Raw genomic sequence first — 19,481 nt, 5'->3', positions numbered from 1 at the left:
TCCTCACTGCCCACACTTATGTGGCAGATTATAGTTTAGACAGTGTAGAATGAGAAGACTAGTCAGTTAGATGGAAAGGGTTATTTCGATAATAATATGTATGGATGTTGGCCACAGTTAATAACAATGTATTGTGGTCTTTATATATGGAAAGAAGATACCATGAGTTAGCACTCAAAGTGCTAACTGTTTCATCATTAAATTGTGGACATGTATTTGAAAGCTTTATGTTAGAGAAGAGGAATGAAATTGTCTTCAAACATCATTTAAAGAAATAGTAGAAATGTTGCTAAAACTGCAGTCATGAGGGAAACAATAGGTTACCAAATCTCACTGTCTGTCCTCAACCACAGTGTTCCACTGAGTTTTCTTCATAAATCAACTCAATAATTTGTTCTTATTTTACACTGTTACATTATAGAACCACTTAATGATTCTTCTATTGTGTGAAGAAACAAGAAGTTTAATAGAATATGACACTGAGGAGCATGTTCTAGAGAATGTCCATGGCTGGAAGAAGAGTCTATATTTTTAACCCTAAAACCTATGCTCAAACAGCATGGGGCATAACTTCCTAGATTCTGAAGTGATCCTGAAAGGAACTTGTTGATCCTCATCGCCCCCTGCTGGTCCTAAGAATCCCTGTAGGAAGTTTTTGTGCAAGGTCACACTGGACTTCCCTCACTGTGTCTCTGGTACAGTAGTAAATGGCTGTGTCTTCAGTTTGCAGACTGTTCATTTTTAAGAAAACTTGGCTCTTGGAGGTGTCCCTGCTGATGCTCAGTCGGGATTTGAGAGCTGAATTATAATCTGTGCTTCCATTACCCCATATTCTCCCATCCACTCCAGACCCTTTCCTGGAGGCTGGCGAACCCAGTGTACACATAGCTGGTTAGTGAGAACCCAGAGACAGTGCAGGTGAGGGACAGGGTCTGTGAGGGCTGCACCAGACCAGGTCCTGACTCCTTCAGCTGCACCTGGGACAGGACACCTGGGGACAAGCAACATCACCATTAGTCATTCATCCTATAGATTAAGTGCCTGAGTCCCTCTCCTGAAACTCTGAAACACTTACAGCTTGGAAATGTCACCAGGCAGAGCAACAGCACCAGGACAGCCATGCTGTGAAGGAGGCTCTAGTGAGAAGGAGATGTGGCTCCTCAGCTAGGCCTGGGCTTTCATTCTGAGCCTGAGGGCTGCTTTGCATTGAGGGAGGATCCTGAGAAGATAAAAGGAAGTGCAGGGCAGAATTTCTAGTTTCCTCTCCATGTTCCTGAGATTACCTTTGTGCTTAGAAAACATGGAGCTGAAAACTCAGGAACTTTTCCCTGGTAATGTTTGGATTTCCAATTCCAAATAAAAAACAGAAAGTAGTAGTCACATTGTGCAGGCCTCGGAAGCAAAAAGAGGGGTTGGAAGATAGGGGGTTTACAGTAGGTGAATCTTTATTCATGCAATACAAGTAGAACAGGTTACCTTATCTTCAATGCAAGCGTATATCTTTGTAAATTGCACTAGAGGATGTAGGATGGAATTGGGGAACCTTATTTCCCCCAGAAATTCTTTCTCTTGTATTCTTTTCTATTATTATATTTTTAGGTTTTTCTATTTCATTATTCCCTTCAGAACAGCATTAGTGGCACCTGCATCACCAGGTGGTTTGAGAATAAAGAGGCAAAACCACAGACTTTAAATAGCCTTGTATTGCAATTGATTTTCAAGTTATCTTCACATAAATTGGCAACCATCAATATCAGTAGGATAAGTACATATTTTTGCATTTGTTTTAGTATAAAAATATAGAAGTGATGATTATTCAATTGTGTGCAAAAATACTGTATAATTATTACTTAGCAAATATTCATCAAATTGTTTTCCAACTATATTTATACTTTCTTATAAATGAGGAATCAACTGTTTAAATAAAAACACTTTCTGTGGACTCACCTTAGTCTTATCATGCCTCAAGAAATAACATTTAAGAAAGAAGGTCACGAATATTTAGTCCATTTTGTTTCAAAGGTTTATCTGAGAGTAGATCAGATGATGTGGGTCCTATGTCAGTTGGCTGAGTGACTTAGCCTTCCTATTTAGGGACACTGTAGTTGGGACCTAGTCTTTGCACCTCTTGATTTATGTCAGTTTCTCTGTATCAATGCACTTTTATATCTCTCTGTCTCTTGTTTCAGCTTGTAGCACATAAATGTATTCTAAACATGATTATCCATTGGTGAATGAAGGGAAGTTCAGCTGTTCATAACAATTCATAAAAATCAGTAGACTGATACCACATTGATTTTTATGTTAACTGAAGTGAAAGGTAAGCCAGAGATCACTGAGTGATGAGACAAAGTGGAGCAGAGGGCAGGCATGAACATGAGGAACCTTGTGTTGAGCACCATAGAGAGGAAGAGACTGGACAGCTTCTCCTCATGCCTTGGTAATGGGAACACCAAGGAAGAGAACTGCAGAGTTACCACAATCTGTTTGCTAGGACTCAGAGAATGTGGATCTATTACTTGGCCTTGGAGTCCCCACATTTTGTTTTTCTTATTTCCTTGTGCATAATCTTTGTACTGTGAGCAGCTGTGGTGCAGACCAGTCCCATTAGGGAGAAAGCCATCCCTTTAATGGTCATTAACAGTATCAGTGCTGTGTTCCTCTTGTTCTGATACTCTGAGGGTTAGGAGGATATTTTTTCAGACATTATTCTCAGGAGATCTCATCTTGGGTTTGTCTGATATTTTCATTGTTGTTACAAAAATTTGGAAAGGAGTATCATAGAAATAAATGCACCTTTCTATACTATATTGGGGATGTGGCATAAGTCCACTTATTCATGTGTTTTTCTTTCGGGTACTTCAGAGATAATCTGTGTCCCTATTCTGTCCCATAATTCTGCTTTTCCATAAATCTCTCTACAATAAAGTTCCTAGAAAAATGTCATTAGGAATCGTATGAGTTCATGATAAATCCACACATTATTTTAGTTATCTTAAATTCCAGAGGTGGATCCTTACTAATGTCTTTCTTCAGTCATTTGTTTACTTATATGTATCTCACAGGTGGATACCCACTTAATTGGTCGTGTTGCTAAGACAGTACCAGACTGTCCATTTGTCTGGTGGCTAGGATAGGTATCCTTTAAATAATGAAAATATGTGATATCCTAGGCAGATGTGGTTGGTGCCATCCGTGGTTCTCCGATCCTCAGTTGTCATAGAAAGAATGTATCACCATGGAGACACAGCTAGTCAGATGAGTTTCTTCATGGTTTCTGATTCATTCCCAATTTCAAGTTCTTTCCTTGACTTCATGTCCTGATTAGCCTCTGTGATGTTTTCTAAGAATTAAGATGGCAGAAACTCTTTCCGTCACGTGTTGCTTTTGTCCATAATGTAGATTACATAAAAAGCTTACAAACTAGGACAATTGAAATTCTTCTGATGGGAAGATGGGTATAGGGAATTTGACATTCTGTACAACTGCAAGTACAGTGACACACACACTCACAATTATAGATACAGGAATGCATTACAATATGCACACACACAGCATCACATTCACAGACAGAAATACATATTCATAGGCAGAGGGAAGGCTTTGTTAAATCCTCTCTTTAGACAGGGTTCCTGTCGTTGGTCTGGGTTCACTCTATAGACCAAGCTGGTATTAAACTATCAGGTATTGATTGTCTTGGCATTTTCCCCATATTGACTGAATTAAATGTGTGCACCAGTATTCCTGACCATCACATGTAGGTGCTTTTAAAATTTAATTATGAAAATAAAATTAATGAAAATAAATTTAAGCATATCTTATTTTTTCATCTTTATTAAAACGGGTATTTCTTTTTTTATCTTTATTAACTTGAGTATTTCTTATTTACATTTCAATTGTTATTCCCTTTCCCGGTTTCTGAGCCAACATCCCCTAACCTCTCCCCCTTCCCCTTCTATATGGGCTTACCCTCCCCATCCCCCCTTATTACCACCCTCCCCAACAATCACATTCACTGGGGTTCAGTCTTGGCAGGACCAAGGGCTTCCCCTTCCACTGGTGCCCTTAGTAGGCTATTCATTGCTACCTATGAGGTTGGAGCCCAGGGTCAGTCCATGTGTAGTCTTTGGGTAGTGGCTTAGTCCCTGTAAGCTCTGGTTGGTTGGGATTGTTGTTCATATGTGGACTCAAGCCCTCTCAAGCTCTTTCAGTCCTTTCTTTGATTCCTTCAACTGGGGTCCCACTCTCAATTCATTGGTCTGCTGCTGGCATTCGCCTATGTATTTGCTGTATTCTGGCTGTGTCACTCAGGAGAAATCTACATCCTGTCCCTGTCAGCATGTACTCTTTGCTTCATCCATCTTATCTAGTTTGGTGGCTGTACATGTATGGGCCACATGTGGGGCAGACTCTGAATGGGCGTTCCTTCAGCCCCTGTTCTGAACTTTGCCTCCCTATCTCCTCCCAAGGGTATTCTTGTCCCCCCTTTAAAGAAGGAGTGAAGCATTTGCATTTTGATCATCCTTCTTGAGTTTCATGTGTTCTGTGCATCTAGGGTAATTCGAATATTTGGGCTAATGTCCACTTATCAATGAGTGTATACCATGTGTGTTTTTCTGAGATTGGTTTTCCTCATTCAGGATGACATTTTCCAGTTCCATCCATTTACCTATGAATTTCATAACGTCATTGTTTTTGATAGCTAAGTAATATTCCATTGTGTAGATGTACCACATTTTCTGTATCCATTCCTCTGTTGAAGGGCATCTGGGTTCTTTGCAGCTTCTGGCTACTATAAATAAGGCTGCTATGAACATAGTGGAGCATGTGTCTTTGTTATTTGTTGGAGCATCTTTTGGGCATATGCCCAAGACAGGTATAGTTGGGTCCTCAGATAGTGCAATGTCCTATTTACTGAGGAACCTCCAGACTGATTTCCAGAATGGTTGTCCCAGTCTGCAATCCCACCAACAATGGAGGAGTGTTCCTCCTTCTCCACATCCTTGCCAGCATCTGCTGTCACCTGAGTTTTTGATCTTAGCCATTCTGACTGGTGTGAGGTGTAATCTCAGGCTTGTTTCAGTCATTTCCCTTATGACTAAAGATGTTGAACATTTCTTTAGGTGTTTCTCAGCCATTCGGCATTCCTCAGCTGTGAATTCTTTGTTTAGCTCTGAACCCCATTTTTTTTAATGTGATAACACAAGAAGTTTATTTTCTGATACATTGGTTTCAATCTTTAATTAGTGCCTCAAGAAGAGCGACAAGAAGGTGAATGGCTATAACAAACAGTTTTTATACTTTTGAGGGGTACAGTTTACATCAGCAAGGTTACAGTTTAAAGTGATTGGCTCAGCTTCTTGACCTTTGAAACTATTAGCTAGGAAGCATGGGAAGATTAAGACATGCACTCAAACTCTATCTGGGACCAGAGAGTCAGGTGACTATCAGTCAGTATATTCTACAGCTTTTCAAAAACTTTCCCACTCCTCCTGAGAACTGTAGGTGGAAAGTGGAACTTGGTGTAGCTTTTTTTTTTTATCTTTATTATTTTTTTTTTTTCTTTTTCTTTTTTTTCAATGTTATTTGAACCCAGGGTTTCAGGCAAACATCCCCCTAGGCTCCCCTCCCTCCCCTCTATATAGGTGTTCCCTCCCCATCCTCCCCCATTACCCCCTCCCCTACAATCACATTCATTGGGGGTTAAGTCTTAGCAGGACCAAGGGCTTCCCCTTCCACTGGTGTTTTTACTAGGCTATTCATTTTACTTATTAGGTTGGAGCCCAGGGTCAGTCCATGTATAGTCTTTGGGTAGTGGCTTAGTCCCTGGAAGCTCTGGTTGGTTGGCATTGTTGTTTGGGGTCTTGGTTTCTTCCAGTTCTTTCTCTGATTCCTTCAACAGGGGTGTTCTCAGTTCAGTGGTTTGAATTTGCCTATGTATTTTGTGGATTCTGGCTGTGTCTCATTCGATCTACATCCGGTTCCTGTCGGCCTGCACTTTGAACTTCATCCATCTTGTCTAATTGGATGGCTGTATAAATGGGCCACTTGTGGGACTGGCTCTGAACAGGTGTTCCTTCTGGATGTTTTTTTGGCTCCTTATTGTGCCAAGAGTATTCATGTTCCCCAAAGAAGGAGTGAAGCATTCATTTTGGTCATCCTCTTGACTTTTGTGTTCTGGCATCTTGAATCTAGGCCAATTCAAACATTTGGGACTAATAGCCAGTTTTGAGTCATACTATTGTGTTTTCTGTGATTGGGTTACCTCACTCAGGATGATATTTTCCAGTTCCATCCATTTGCCTATGAATTTTTAAAGTCATTGTTTTTGATAGCTGAGTAATATTCCATTGTGTAGATGTAAAACATTTTCTGTATCCATTCCTCCGTTGAAGGGCATCTGGGTTCTTTCCAGCTTCTGGCTATTATAAATAAGGCTACTATGAACATAGTGGAGCACATGTTTTGTTATATGTTGGTGCATCTTTTACTTTATATGCCCAAGACCAGGGTCCCTCAGGAGTGCAATGTCCAATTTTCTGAGGAACCTCCAGACTGATTTCAGAATGGTTTCTTTCTGAAATCCCACCAACAATGGAGGAGTGTTCTCTTTCTCCACATCCTTGCCTGCATTTGCTGTCACCTGGGTTTTTGATCTTAGCCATTCTCACTGGTGTGGGGTGAAATCTCAGGTTGTTTTGATTTGCATTTCATTTATGACTATTAAAGATGTTGAATCATTTCTAATTAGGTGTTTCTCAGCCATTCGGCATTCTTTCAGCTGTGAAAGGCTGAACTCCATTTTTAAATTGGGTTATTTGTCTCCCTGCGGTCTAACTTCTTGAGTTGTTTTTGTATATTTTGGATATTCAATCTGGTGGGTTGGGATTTTTTCCCAATCTGTTGGTTGTCATTCATGTCCAAACAGTGTATTTTGCCTTCTTCCTTTGGCAGTTTTGAGATCCCATTTGATCATTTTTTTTTATTCTTTTTTTTTTTTTTCAGAGCTGGGGACCTAAATAAGCCTTTCTAGGCAAGCGTTCTAACACTGAGCTAAATCCCCAACTCCCCCATTTGTCGATTCTTGATCTTAGAGCATAAGCCATTGGTGTTTTGTTCAGGAAATTTTCTCCAGTGCCCATGTGTTCGAGGTTCTTCCCCACTTTTTCTTCTATTAGTTTGAGTGTATCTGGTTTAATGTGGAGGTCCTTAATTCACTTGGACTTAAGCTTTCTACAGGGTGATAAGAATGGATTGATCTGCATTCTTCTACATGCTGACCTCCAGTTGAACCAGCACCATTTGCTGAAAATGCTATCTTATTTCCATTGGATGGTTTTGGCTCCTTTGTCAACAGTCAAGTGACCATAGGTGTGTGGGTTCATTTCTGGGTCTTCAATTCTTTTCCACTGGTCTATCTGCCATACCAATACCATAGAGTTTTTATCACTATTGCTGTGTAATACTGCTTGAGTTCAGGGATAGTGATTCCCCCGAAGTCCTTTTATTGTTGAGGATAGTTTTAGCTGTCCTGGGTTTTTTGTTATTCCAGATGAATTTGTAAATTGTTCTGTCTAACTCTTTTGAAGAATTGGATCCATTTTGATGGGGTTTTGCATTTCATCTGTAGACTTTTTGGTAAAATGGCCTTTTTACTATATTAATCCTCTCAATTCATGAGCATCAAGATCTTTCCATTTTCTGAATCTGAAAAATTTCTTTCTTCAGATCCTTGGAGTTCTCAACACAGGCCTTTCACTTGCTTTTAAAGTCACACCAAGATAGGGCCTTTATATTATTTGGGACAATTATGAAGGGTGTCATTTCCCTAATTTCCTTCTCGGCTTGTTTCTCTTTTGTGTAGAGGAATGTTACTGATTTATTTGAGTTAATTTTATACCCAGCCACTTTGCTGAAGCTGTTTATCAGCTTTCATAGTTCTCTGGTGGAACTTTTGGAATCACTTAAATATAATATCATATTATCTGCAAATAGTGATATTTTGACTTCTTCTTTTCCGATCTGTATCCCCTTGACCTCCTTTTGTTGTCTGATTGCTCTGGCTAGAACTTCAAGAACTATATTGAATAAGGAGGGAGAGAGTGGGCAGCCTTGTCTAGCCCCTGATTTTAGTGGGATTGCTTCAATAAGCATATATTTTTATACAATACATTCTGATCAGTATTTTTGCTTTCTTCATTCCTCCCTGAATCCTTCCTCTCTCCAAACTTGCTTAATTCCATAACCTACAGCCCTTTATGAACATTCAAGGGATTGGTCTCCTGGCATTCATTTATAGTGACAAAGAGAGATTTAAAAATCTGTAATCGTCAGTACATTTTCACTTTTAAAAATCATTATATAATGTATATATTTGTGTTATGGATTATAATATTTATTAGTATGTACAAAACATAGTAATAAAATCTGAGGCTGAATATTACTCAGGTGTACGGCACCTGCTCCTAGAATGAGTATCTCAGTTGACTTCAGCACGTAGCTGAGAAGCGGGTGGGATGGTTTATCACATGATCTGAACTCTTGTGATCCATTGAGGCTTTGTTTCCTCTCAACCACTTTATATCTGTGCTTCCTAACCTAGTGCCGGCTATTCCCTCTCATGCCATGAGATCAAGTCATTTAAGTCTATGATTGGGAAAAATGGGCTGATCTCTTGGATGAAACAGAGGCCTCATCTTGAACAGGGACTATTGATTTTTCTAAAGTTATTAATTAAAAGGAGGGGTGCATTTTTGCAACATTACCATTTGAATTAAGGTCTTACCAATGCTACCTAAGAGCTCCATCATTGGCCTAACTCCCAGTACTGAATGAGGAATCAAACAGAGGGCACTTTGTCCTTCAGACTGATGTGTGTTTGAGCAGCTCTATTTTTTTTAGGTATTTCGACCATTTACCATCTCTGGTTTCTTTTGCTTTCTTCTGGTATTCACATTGGAATCACCTTTGACCTGTGGATCCATTCCATTTTGTTCATCAGAGCACATCATAGTTCTAAAATCTAGTATAAATGGAGCTGCGATGAAAATATCTGTGGTTCCTGATAACATTGGGATTTTCTTTGAACTTAGTTTCCATTTCATGTCAGAGTTATCCAATCACATCTTAAATTTGAAATCAAGTATAATGGATCCGTGAAAATATCTGTGGTTCAAATCCTTGTCAATCAAGTAACACTGCATGGGATCTTTTCTTTGAACTTAGTTCTCTATGCCTACACAAAGAGTTGGGTGTGGCAGCCAACCAGTTATCCAATCCATGACATGCAAGGACAGAGCAATCACAGGAGCTTGCTGTCCAACCATTCAGGTCAGTTTGTGACTTTTCAGGCTCAGTGATAGAAGTTGTCTTAAAATCTATGGTGCAGATTGATAGAGTGTACACAAATACTCATACACACATGCATACACACAGAGCGTCAAAGGGAAGCTGCGAAAGAGAAATAGTATAATAAATTAATATGAAAATGTATACCACAATTGAAAATATGTATTTCAATAAGATTTTGGATACTTCAAGGAATACTATACAGTGCATGTTTAGAATGAGTCCAGAAATAAAGGAGTCCATTCTTTAATGCTTCTCTGAACATGTCACTCTCTGTAACTCAGAGCTCTGCTGTTGTGGTTTGCCTTGGATTTATCTGTATATTGATGTTCATTCCTCTGCCTCAAGGGTGGCTGCCTAGTCACTATTCAGGACTTAGATGACTTCATCAGAACCTACTCTCCATTTAATTTGTAAAATAAAGGCAAGAGCCAGTGATTGGGCAGGGGAAGAGAAGGTGGAGCAGAAGGAGGGGGAGAGGGTTTCTGAGAAGGAGGAAGATGGAGCTGAAGCACATGGCATGGAGAAACTGCAAGTTCTGAGGGATTTCACAGCTCGGGAATAGGATAGTGTAGTGGTAGATCTGTCCAATCTAGGCGTGAGCTTGTGTTCATATTAATCGAGTTGTGTTTTCTTTGCATGGGCATATTTGGGTTGGAGGTTACAGAAGCACTCTGGATGCTCTCAGAGGCTCCTGCTCATGCTGAGCTCCCTGCAGGGAGGTCAGTTTCTGAGTTCTCTGTGATATTCCTCATTATGTCTCTTGAACAGTAGTACATGGTCATGTCCTCAAACTTCAGACTGCTAATTTCCAGGTACAAGGTGTTCTTGGCAGTGCCTCTTGGAGAAGTTGTCCCTTCAAGGGTTTGGCATAGTTGATGCAAGTACCATCACTATTAATGTATGTTTCCCACCTCAGCCCTTTTCCTGGATCCTGGTGGAACCTGGCCCTGCCATGTTGGGCAGTGGACTGTGACACAAGACAGAAAACCTGGTAAGGTTGAGTGGACTCAGGAACTCCAATACTTATCATAATTGAGGATTGTTAGGCATTAAAATCTACTCCTGACCAAGATACTGTCTTGGAAGAGATGACCTCTATACCCGATGAAGAGGAATGAGACAATCAGTCACATCGGGACAATATCTGAAGTCCTTCCACATGCACATGAGGCATCCATAACATCTGAGACCAAGCCACCAGAAAACATCTGCTTTAAGATCCCAATCCACACCAAAATGTTCATAAGATCCAATCTACAAGGAAGAAACTGTACTAGTCATTTCACCAAAGATTGCTTGAGAGTATCAGGCTTATCAAGCTGTACCACTCCAGGGAAGACTATTGTCTCCTGAAGCTTTTGTTGCCAGAAGCTGCTCAAGCCTACTGCAGCCACTTCCTGCTCAGTGGAGTTGGCCTTGGCTCTTAGCTGCCCACTGCATCCTGATGCAGAGCAGTGGTGGCTGCAGTAGAGCCACTCTTTGGCTGCTCTAGCTGAGCCAGAGCTCTTCAGATCCCTGCTGATCACATCAGGTATGCAGACACCCAATGCCAGTTCCTGAAGGTGAAACCAGATGCTGGACAGCAGAGTTTGAGGGTCTTTTCTGGGTGCACTCAGCTTCCCCCACACTCCTCTGACTGCAATTTGCACTACCTGCAAACACACAGAATGCTGGTCAGAAAACTGTCACAAAAAGCAATTTTCGTCTTTTTTCCTGTCCACACAACACAGAATCTCATCTCCATCAGGTACCTTTAAATAACCATAAAAGAAATACAAGGAAAACCAAGCAGAGCCCCACGTACACAGAGAATAATCTGTGTTCAGTGCTGATCAGGGAATGTGAAGAATTGGCTATCTAGGGCTGGGTTCCTCTCCTTGAGCTGCAGTGTCAGAGAAGTTCTGGCTTTCATGGGCTCAGGGAAGTGATATTTGCCTGTCCTCTTGCTCTTTCTCTTGCAAGTTCTACAGTTGGACATTTGTCAGGACACAGTGTTCATAGAAGATATAAACATCAAATACAGTGATGACAGTTACAGAATTTAACACAGTATTGCAGTTTCACATTCACAATTTCTTTGTGAAGCATTCAACACACTGCATTTCCGTTTCTCTTTTGCATGTTCATAGAACTTTCTCTTATATAATTTCTATCTCCTTAGTATGAAAGGGAAATAAAAAACTGCTACACAAAGTTGTGTTTCTATGTAGGAACTCAATTTTCCCTTTGACTTGTCTGGACATGACTTCTCCCTGATATTCTTGCACAAGGTCACACCTCCCTTGGGAGGTTAGCAGAACTCCTTCTCTATGAGGCCAACACTTGGGATATTTCTGTACTTTACCTTTTCATGAGAGAACACTGTCCTCAGGCCTTATAAAGGCTTGCAAATTAAACATTCTAAGTCAATGTCTTTCTATAGCTCCATGTTTGCTATTCAGAAATATTTCTATTTATATCAAACTGACTTGTTTTTCATCCAGAAATTCTCCATATGATCCCTGTAACTTCACCATTCTCTTTGTCCATTGTTATACCAGGTAAGTGCTGCCTGCCTTCATGTTGTATTAGCCTAGTTTTCATTTTCCCCAATAAACATAACTTAGCAAAACTGGGTTTGTACATTAACTCTTGATATGACCTTGAAATTACTTAACTGGTTGTGTTTTCCCCTTCTAATCTTAATTTTCTCACCACAGTCCACTTGTGTGCACTGGTCACAACATTCCCCTTCCTTTGGTTTTCTTTGTCGCTGACTTAAGATACCATTCCTGTCTAGGCAGACATGGTGCTGCAAGATCCAAGAGTTCTACATCTTGATTTGAAGGCAGCCAGGAAGAGACCATCTTTGCAGACAAGAAAGAGTGGCTCTCTTCCAGAGTAGGGAGAACTTGAACATTGGACTTCACCTGTCTTCTCCCGCATAGTGATGTACTTTTTCAACAAGGCCATAGTTACTCCAACAAGTCCACACCTCCTAATAATACCACTTCCTATGGACCAATTATATTCAAACCACAACAGATCTCAATAACACATTATACATGCTCTTTGTAAAAAAATAAATCCTTAAGAACTAGAAATCTAAATGTTGGTTCTGGTATATTTCAGTTCAATCCCACTTCCCATTCATTCTTTTTCACCAATGAATTGATCTTCAGCCTGGTCCTTTGTAACATGACAGTGGATGATTTACGTTTAACATTGTGTGGAGCTGTTCAACTTCCTGTTCAGATCCAGAATTCTAATAGTTTCATCCATCTGTCTTGAAAAACTACCTCAATTTGATGATCCATTGAGATGGAACCCACAGCCAACATTGCCTCTCTGAATAATGCTTTTCTAGCTCAAATGTGAGACACTAGGTTCTTCCAGTAAGCAGAAATCTCTGGGCCCTGGTCACAGTGTTCTCAAGTGAAGTGTCACGTGTGCCACTGAAGTTTATTTGAAACATCATTCTAACAGTGCTATTCCATGCCCATTTAGACTTTAGACTTTTCTGATATGTACAGTCGAAATTATTTTAAAGTTATCTTATGTCTTTTTAATTTCCAGCATCTGCTTAATACATAAATTATGTGTAATCATGTTTTAAGAGTGTGATCAGGTGGTGGTGGGCTCATAGCATATGAATCTCCTTTAATTCAGCTTTATTCTGTACATGCTACTGTAGGACATTTATGGATCATGATTTCAGAATCTGGTATTTCAGGATACTGTCCTTTTCCACAGACTTAATCCACAGGGTAGGTGTTAATTATCCCAGAGAGACCACAATGTCAGAACAGATATGCCTTTTCATATATTTAGGGCAAATTATGATTTTTGACAGAGAACTCATCCCAGCAAAACATTGAGGCCACTGTGTGAACCAATCATAAGATGAGAGCCTGATTTGTCCATGTGGGCTTATTTGAACAGATGAACTGAAATCCACTGATGTGGGGGTCTGTTCACTCTATACTGGACTCTGATTCATTTCTGTGGCTTCTGTGATGGGAGTCCCAGGACTGTGTGAACTGTGTGCTGAAGGAATATCTTGGAGATTCTTATTCAATGAGTTAAGATGAGCAGTGAGACTGGAGCATAGGGAGGCTGGGGTCCTTTGTGTCACCTGAGCCTCAAAGGATTCCTACCATTACCTTGATGTACAATACTGATGATGAGACAAAAAAGCTTAGAGATATTCATTCTCTGATCTCCCTGTATCTGCCAATCTCCCATTACTCAATAGTCTCCTCTCTCTTTCATTTTTTTCTCAAGGAACCATACTTTCCTTACAGAAGACACATATTTTACACAGATTTTCAATTTTGAATTTCAGAAGAAATTAGCCACTGTCCTAGTCAGGGTTTCTAGTCCTGCACAAACATCATGGCCAAGAAGCAAGTTGTAGAGGAAAGTGTTTATTCAGCTTAAACTTTCCACATTGCTGTTCATCACAAAAGGGAGTCAGGGCTGGAACTCAAGCAGGTCAGGAACAGGAGCTGATGCAGAGGCCATGGAGGGATGTTACTTACTGGCTTGCTTCTCCTGGCTTGCTCACCTTGCTCTCTTATAGATCCCAAAACTACTAGCCCAGGGATCATACTACTCACAAGCCCTGCCACCTCCACCCCTGAACACTAATTGAGAAAATGCCTTACAGCTGGATCTCATGGAGGAATTTCCTCAAGGGAGGCTCTTTCTCTGTAACAACTCTTTTGCATAATTGTACAGGTTTCATATTTGGCTGACAATATATTTAACCTGGTGTTTTCAAGATTATGTAGAACCCTCTGGCAAATTTGGGGTCAGATGATCTCTAAGTCTGGCCACTGCAAGAGCCACCTTCTTATCAGATACATGTCTAAAACCTTCACTGTCCATCCCTCTCTATGCACAGAACATCAAAGAAAAATAGAAAACATTCTGTATTTAGTTCATCACTCACAGATCTGAAAGCCAGCAAAACAAACTCTTGTACTGCTCACTTAGTTCTTAGGTCAAGTACATATTTTTACAGACTCTTGTAACATGATACCATGTTGCTGCTTTGCCTATATGTTAATAAGATACTGTGAAATGTGACCCAGAGTGGACTGAGGTGACCATTGTGTAATTGCAGTGAAGTAAACATTGGTGATGAACCCACATTCTAGCACTTCTTCGGCTACTGAACAAGATTGAAGGGGACATATTCAAGGAAGTGGTGATGATCTATATGTTGTAACCAACTCAGCCCTATTGTTGTAGCCTTTATGGAAGTACAGGGATTTAGTGCCATTTGACTCCTCTCTTCATTTGCTTTAGTGCTGCAATCTTCTACCTTGTGCTCCATGATCTCATTTTGGGCCTGTTGCTGGACCTTCTTTTCCTCATGCTTTTCTCCATTTCCATCCCCCACAGTTCCTTTACACAGGAGCAATTAGGGCTCAGAGTTTTTACTGTGGGATAGAAATCCCCATCCCTCACTTGATGTTCAGTGTTTCTGCTGTAGGTGGGCTCTGCAAGTTACTTCTCCCCATTGTTGGGCATTTCATTTAAGGTCCCTTCCTTTGAGTCCTAAGGGTCTGTCACCTCCCAGGTCCCTGGTACATTCTGGAGGGTCCTCCCAACCTCCTAACTCCCAAACTTGCCAGTTTCCATACTTTCTGCTCATCCTCAGGGCTTCAGTCCTTTTCCTCCATCCAATACCAGATCAATTTCCCCTCTCCTGTAACCACCACTCCCCTGAGGCACCACTGCCCCACCCTAAGGCACTCCCTACTTCCCCCTGCATTTGCTTTCATCTGCCTCTGAAGTGGGACTGAGGCATCCTCCCTTGGGCCCTTCAGCTTGTTGAACTTTTCAGGAACTGTGAACTGTATCTTGGGTAGTCTGTACCTTTCTTCCCCTAATATCCACTCATTATTGAGTACATATAGTGCATGTCCTTCTGAGTCTGAGTTACCTCACACAGGATGATGTTTTTTTTTAAATTCCATCCATTTGCCTACAAAATTGAACATGGCCTTTTTCTTAATAGCTGAATAGTAATCCATTGTATACATGAACGACATTTTCTGTATTCATTCTTCTGTCCTGGGACATCTTGGTTGTTTACAGCTTCTGTTTATCACAAATAAGGCCACTATTTCTATAGTGGAACATGTGCCCCTGTGGCAAGGTGGGGCATCTTTTGTATATATTTCTAGGATTGCTATTGCTGTGTCTTCAAATAGACCAATACCAATTTTCTGAGGCACCTTCAAATTGATTTCCAGAGTTGTTTTATCAGTGTAAATCCCACCAGCAATGGCGGAGCATCCTCAGTTTGAAATTTGTTCAGTTTTAAGAAAACTTGACTCTTGGATGTGTCTCTGCTGATGCTGAATCAGGATTTGAGATGTGAATTATACAATGTGATTTCACTACTTCACATTGCTGGCATCCACTGCAGATCCTTTCCCAGAGGCTGGAGGACCCAGTGTATACCATGGACACCATGGATGGTTAATGAGTAGCCAGAGACAGGGCAGGTGAGAGACAGGCTTTGTGAGGTCTACAGAAGGTCAGGTCCTGACTCCTTTAGTTGTACCTCTACAAGGCACCTTGGGACATACAACATCACCATCAGTCATACACATCATAGGTGTCAAGCCTGTCTCCTTCTCTGGAAGGCCTGAAATACTTACAGCTTGGAAAAGTCACCAGGTAGAGGGGTTCTAAGCGAACAAAACAACATCTTGTCAAATGCAACCCCCAAAGTGATCTGAAGCAAAGTAAAATTAAGGCAGACTGGTTGTGGGCCTTGTACTGGATGCTGTCCACAGTGATCTCCAGCCAGGCCAGATGGGAAAGTTCATGTAAAGGGGAAAGGGCATGAGCAGGGAGAGGGAATTGCCTCTGAGGCCAATGTGCCTCTGCTGCTGCTGCTACTGAAGCTGCTGTTTCTCCAAGATGCTGCACTGGGTTGCAGGGGAGCTCCTGGCAGCATTTTACAAGATAAGTTATCTTCCCTGGTGGTGGTGTTACAGCACTTATGACAGAAGCTCTCAGAAGGCAAAGTAATTCTCATGCACCTTTATTCCTCCTGGATAAAATCTGTATACACAGATTGTGGTGGGATGGGATCTGACAGTGAGTGCTTCCTGTAGGCTTGGTCTGAGAGGTTAGGGATGTCTCACCTACATGCAGAAGGGCTTGGAGGTGTTGTCCCTAAGTGACTGATGGCCAAAATCTATCTGGGAGTGGGGGTGGGGCTGTGGAAGGCTGCAGTTTAGTGACAGGCTTCTGGTGCTAGGAGCAGTCAAACTCCTATCATCCCTTCATGATCTGTGGGTCTTGGAGCCTTAACTCAACCTTACCAGGCTTTCTCTCACTGCCCACACCCATGTGGCAGATTATAGTTTAGACAGTGTAGAATGAGAAGACTTGTCAGTTAGATGGAAAGGGTTATTTCAATAATAATATGTATGGAGGTTGGCTCACAGTTAATAACAATGTATTGTGGTCTTTATATATGGAAAGAAGATAACACGAGTTAGCCCTCAAAGTGATAATTGTTTCATCATTAAATTGTGCACATGTATTTGAAAAGTTTGTGTTAGAGAAGATGAATGCAATTGTCTTCAAACCTCATTTATGTAAACAGTAGAAATGTTACTAAAACTGCAGTCATGAGAGAAACAATACATTACCAAATCTTGAGGCTGCTCTCAACTACAGCGTTTCATTGAATTTTCTTCAAAAATATTAACTCAATAATTTATTCTTATTTTACACTGTTAGATTATAGAACCACTTAGTGATTCTTCTATTGTGTGAAGAAACAAGAAGTTTAATAGAGTATGACACTGAAGAGCATGTTCTAGAGAATTTCCATGGCTGGAAGAAGAGTCCATTTCTTTAACACTAAAACCCATGCTCAAACAGCATAGGGCATAACTTCCTAGATTCTGAAGTGATCCTGAAAGAACTTGTTGATCCTCAGCGCCCCCTGCTGGTCCTAAGAATTCCTGTAGGAAGTTTTTGTGCAAGGTCACACTGGACTTCCCTCACTGTGTCTCTGGTACAGTAGTAAATGGCTGTGTCTTCAGTTTGCAGACTGTTCATTTTTAAGAAAACTTGGCTCTTGGAGGTGTCCCTGCTGATGCTCAGTCGGGATTTGAGAGCTGAATTATAATATGTGCTTCCACCACTTGATATTGCTGCAATCCACTCCAGACCCTTTCCTGGAGGCTGGCGAACCCAGCTTACACTATAGCTGGTTAGTGAGAACCCAGAGACAGTGCAGGTGAGGGACAGGGTCTGTGAGGGCTGCACCAGACCAGGTCCTGACTCCTTCAGCTGCACCTGGGACAGGACACCTGGGGACAAGCAACATCACCATTAGTCATTCATCCTATAGATTAAGTGCCTGAGGTTCTCTCCTGAAACTCTGAAACACTTACAGCTTGGAAATGTCACCAGGCAGAGCAACAGCACCAGGACAGCCATGCTGTGAAGGAGGCTCTAGTGAGAAGGAGATGTGGCTCCTCAGCTAGGCCTGGGCTTTCATTCTGAGCCTGAGGGCTGCTTTGCATTGAGGGAGGATCCTGAGAAGATAAAAGGAAGTGCAGGGCAGAATTTCTAGTTTCCTCTCCATGTTCCTGAGATTACCTTTGTGCTTAGAAAACATGGAGCTGAAAACTCAGGAACTTTTCCCTGGTAATGTTTGGATTTCCAATTCCAAATCAAAAACAGAAAGTAGTAGTCACATTGTGCAGGCCTCGGAAGCAAAAAGAGGGGTGGGAGGGATAGGGAGGTTTACAGTAGGTGAATCTTTATTCATGCAATACAAGTAGAATAGGTTACCTTATCTTCAATGCAATCCTATATCTTTGTAAATTGCACTAGAGGATGTAGGATGGAATTGGGGATCGTTTTTTCCCCCAGAAATTCTTTCTCTTGAATTCTTTTCTATTATTATGTTTTTAGACTTTTCTATTTCATTATTCCCTTCAGAACAGCATTAGTGGCACCTGCATCACCAGGTGGTTTGAGAGTAAAGAAGCAAAACCACAGACTTTAAATAGCCTTGTATTGCAATTGATTTTCAAGTTATCTTCACATAAATTGGCAACCATCAATATCAGTAGGATAAGTATGCATTATTTGCATTTGTTTTAGTATAAAATATAAAAGTAATGATTATTCAATTGTGTGCAAAAATCTGTACAGTTATTACTTAGAAAATAGTCATGAAATTGTTTTCCAACTATACATTTATACCTTTGTATATATGAGGAATCAACTGTTTTACAAAACACTTTCTGTGGACTCACCTTAGTCTCATCATGCCTCTAGAAATAACTTTTAAGGAAGCAGTTCACAAATATTTAGTCCATTTTGTTTCAAAGGTTTATCTGAGAGTAGATCCAAGAGACTGACATGTGTCCTATGTCAGTTGGCTGAGTGACTTAGCCTTCCTATTTAGGGACACTGTAGTTGGGACCTAGTCTTTGCACCTCTTGATTTATGTCAGTATCTGTATCAATGTACTTTTATATCTCTCTGTCTCTTGTTTCAGTTTGTAGCAAATAAATGTATTCTAAATATGATTATCCATTGGTGAGTGAAGGGAAGGTCAGCTGTTCATAGCAATTCATAAAAATCAGTAGACTGACACCATTTTTTATGTTAACTGAAGTGAAAGGTAAGCCAGAGATCACTGAGTGATAAGACAAAGTGGAGCAGAGGGCAGGCATGAACATGAGGAACCTTGTGTTGATCACCATAGAGAGGAAGAGACTGGACAGCTTCTCCTCATGCCTTGGTAATGGGAACACCAAGGAAGAGAACTGCAGAGTTATCACAATCTGTTTGCTAGGACTCAGAGAATGTGGATCTATTACTTGGCCTTGGAGTCCCCACATTTTGTTTTTCTTATTTCTTTGTGCATAATCTTTGTACTGTGAGCAGCTGTGGTGCAGACCAGTCCCATTAGGGAGAAGCCATCCATTTAATGGTCATTAACAGTATCAGTGCTGTGTTCCTCTTGTTCTGATACTCTGAGGGTTAGGAGGATATTTTTCAGACTTTCTTCTAGTAGGTCTCATCTTGAGTTTCATATTTTTACTGTGGTTACAAAAATTTGGAAAGGAGTATCATAGAAATAAATGCACCTT

General features: G+C 40.8%; 1 pseudogene and 1 gene segment (V, D, J or C); both read right to left on the bottom strand.

Annotated features, from left to right (window-relative positions):
* Positions 1-613: 613 nt before the first annotated feature.
* Positions 614-1,127, bottom strand: LOC116906216 (annotated as a pseudogene).
* Positions 1,128-17,301: 16,174 nt separating this feature from the next.
* LOC116906215 lies at positions 17,302-17,817 on the bottom strand. The segment is given in 2 exon segments: positions 17,302-17,681; positions 17,766-17,817. Coding segments are annotated over 2 exon segments (426 nt in total).
* Between the last annotated feature and the right edge of the window lie 1,664 nt (positions 17,818-19,481).

The sequence above is a fragment of the Rattus rattus genome, chromosome 7 (assembly GCF_011064425.1).
Source record: "Rattus rattus isolate New Zealand chromosome 7, Rrattus_CSIRO_v1, whole genome shotgun sequence".
Lineage (NCBI taxonomy): Eukaryota > Metazoa > Chordata > Mammalia > Rodentia > Muridae > Rattus > Rattus rattus.
Note: the sequence above shows the minus strand (reverse complement) of the source record. Positions and strands in the feature narration are given on the sequence as shown.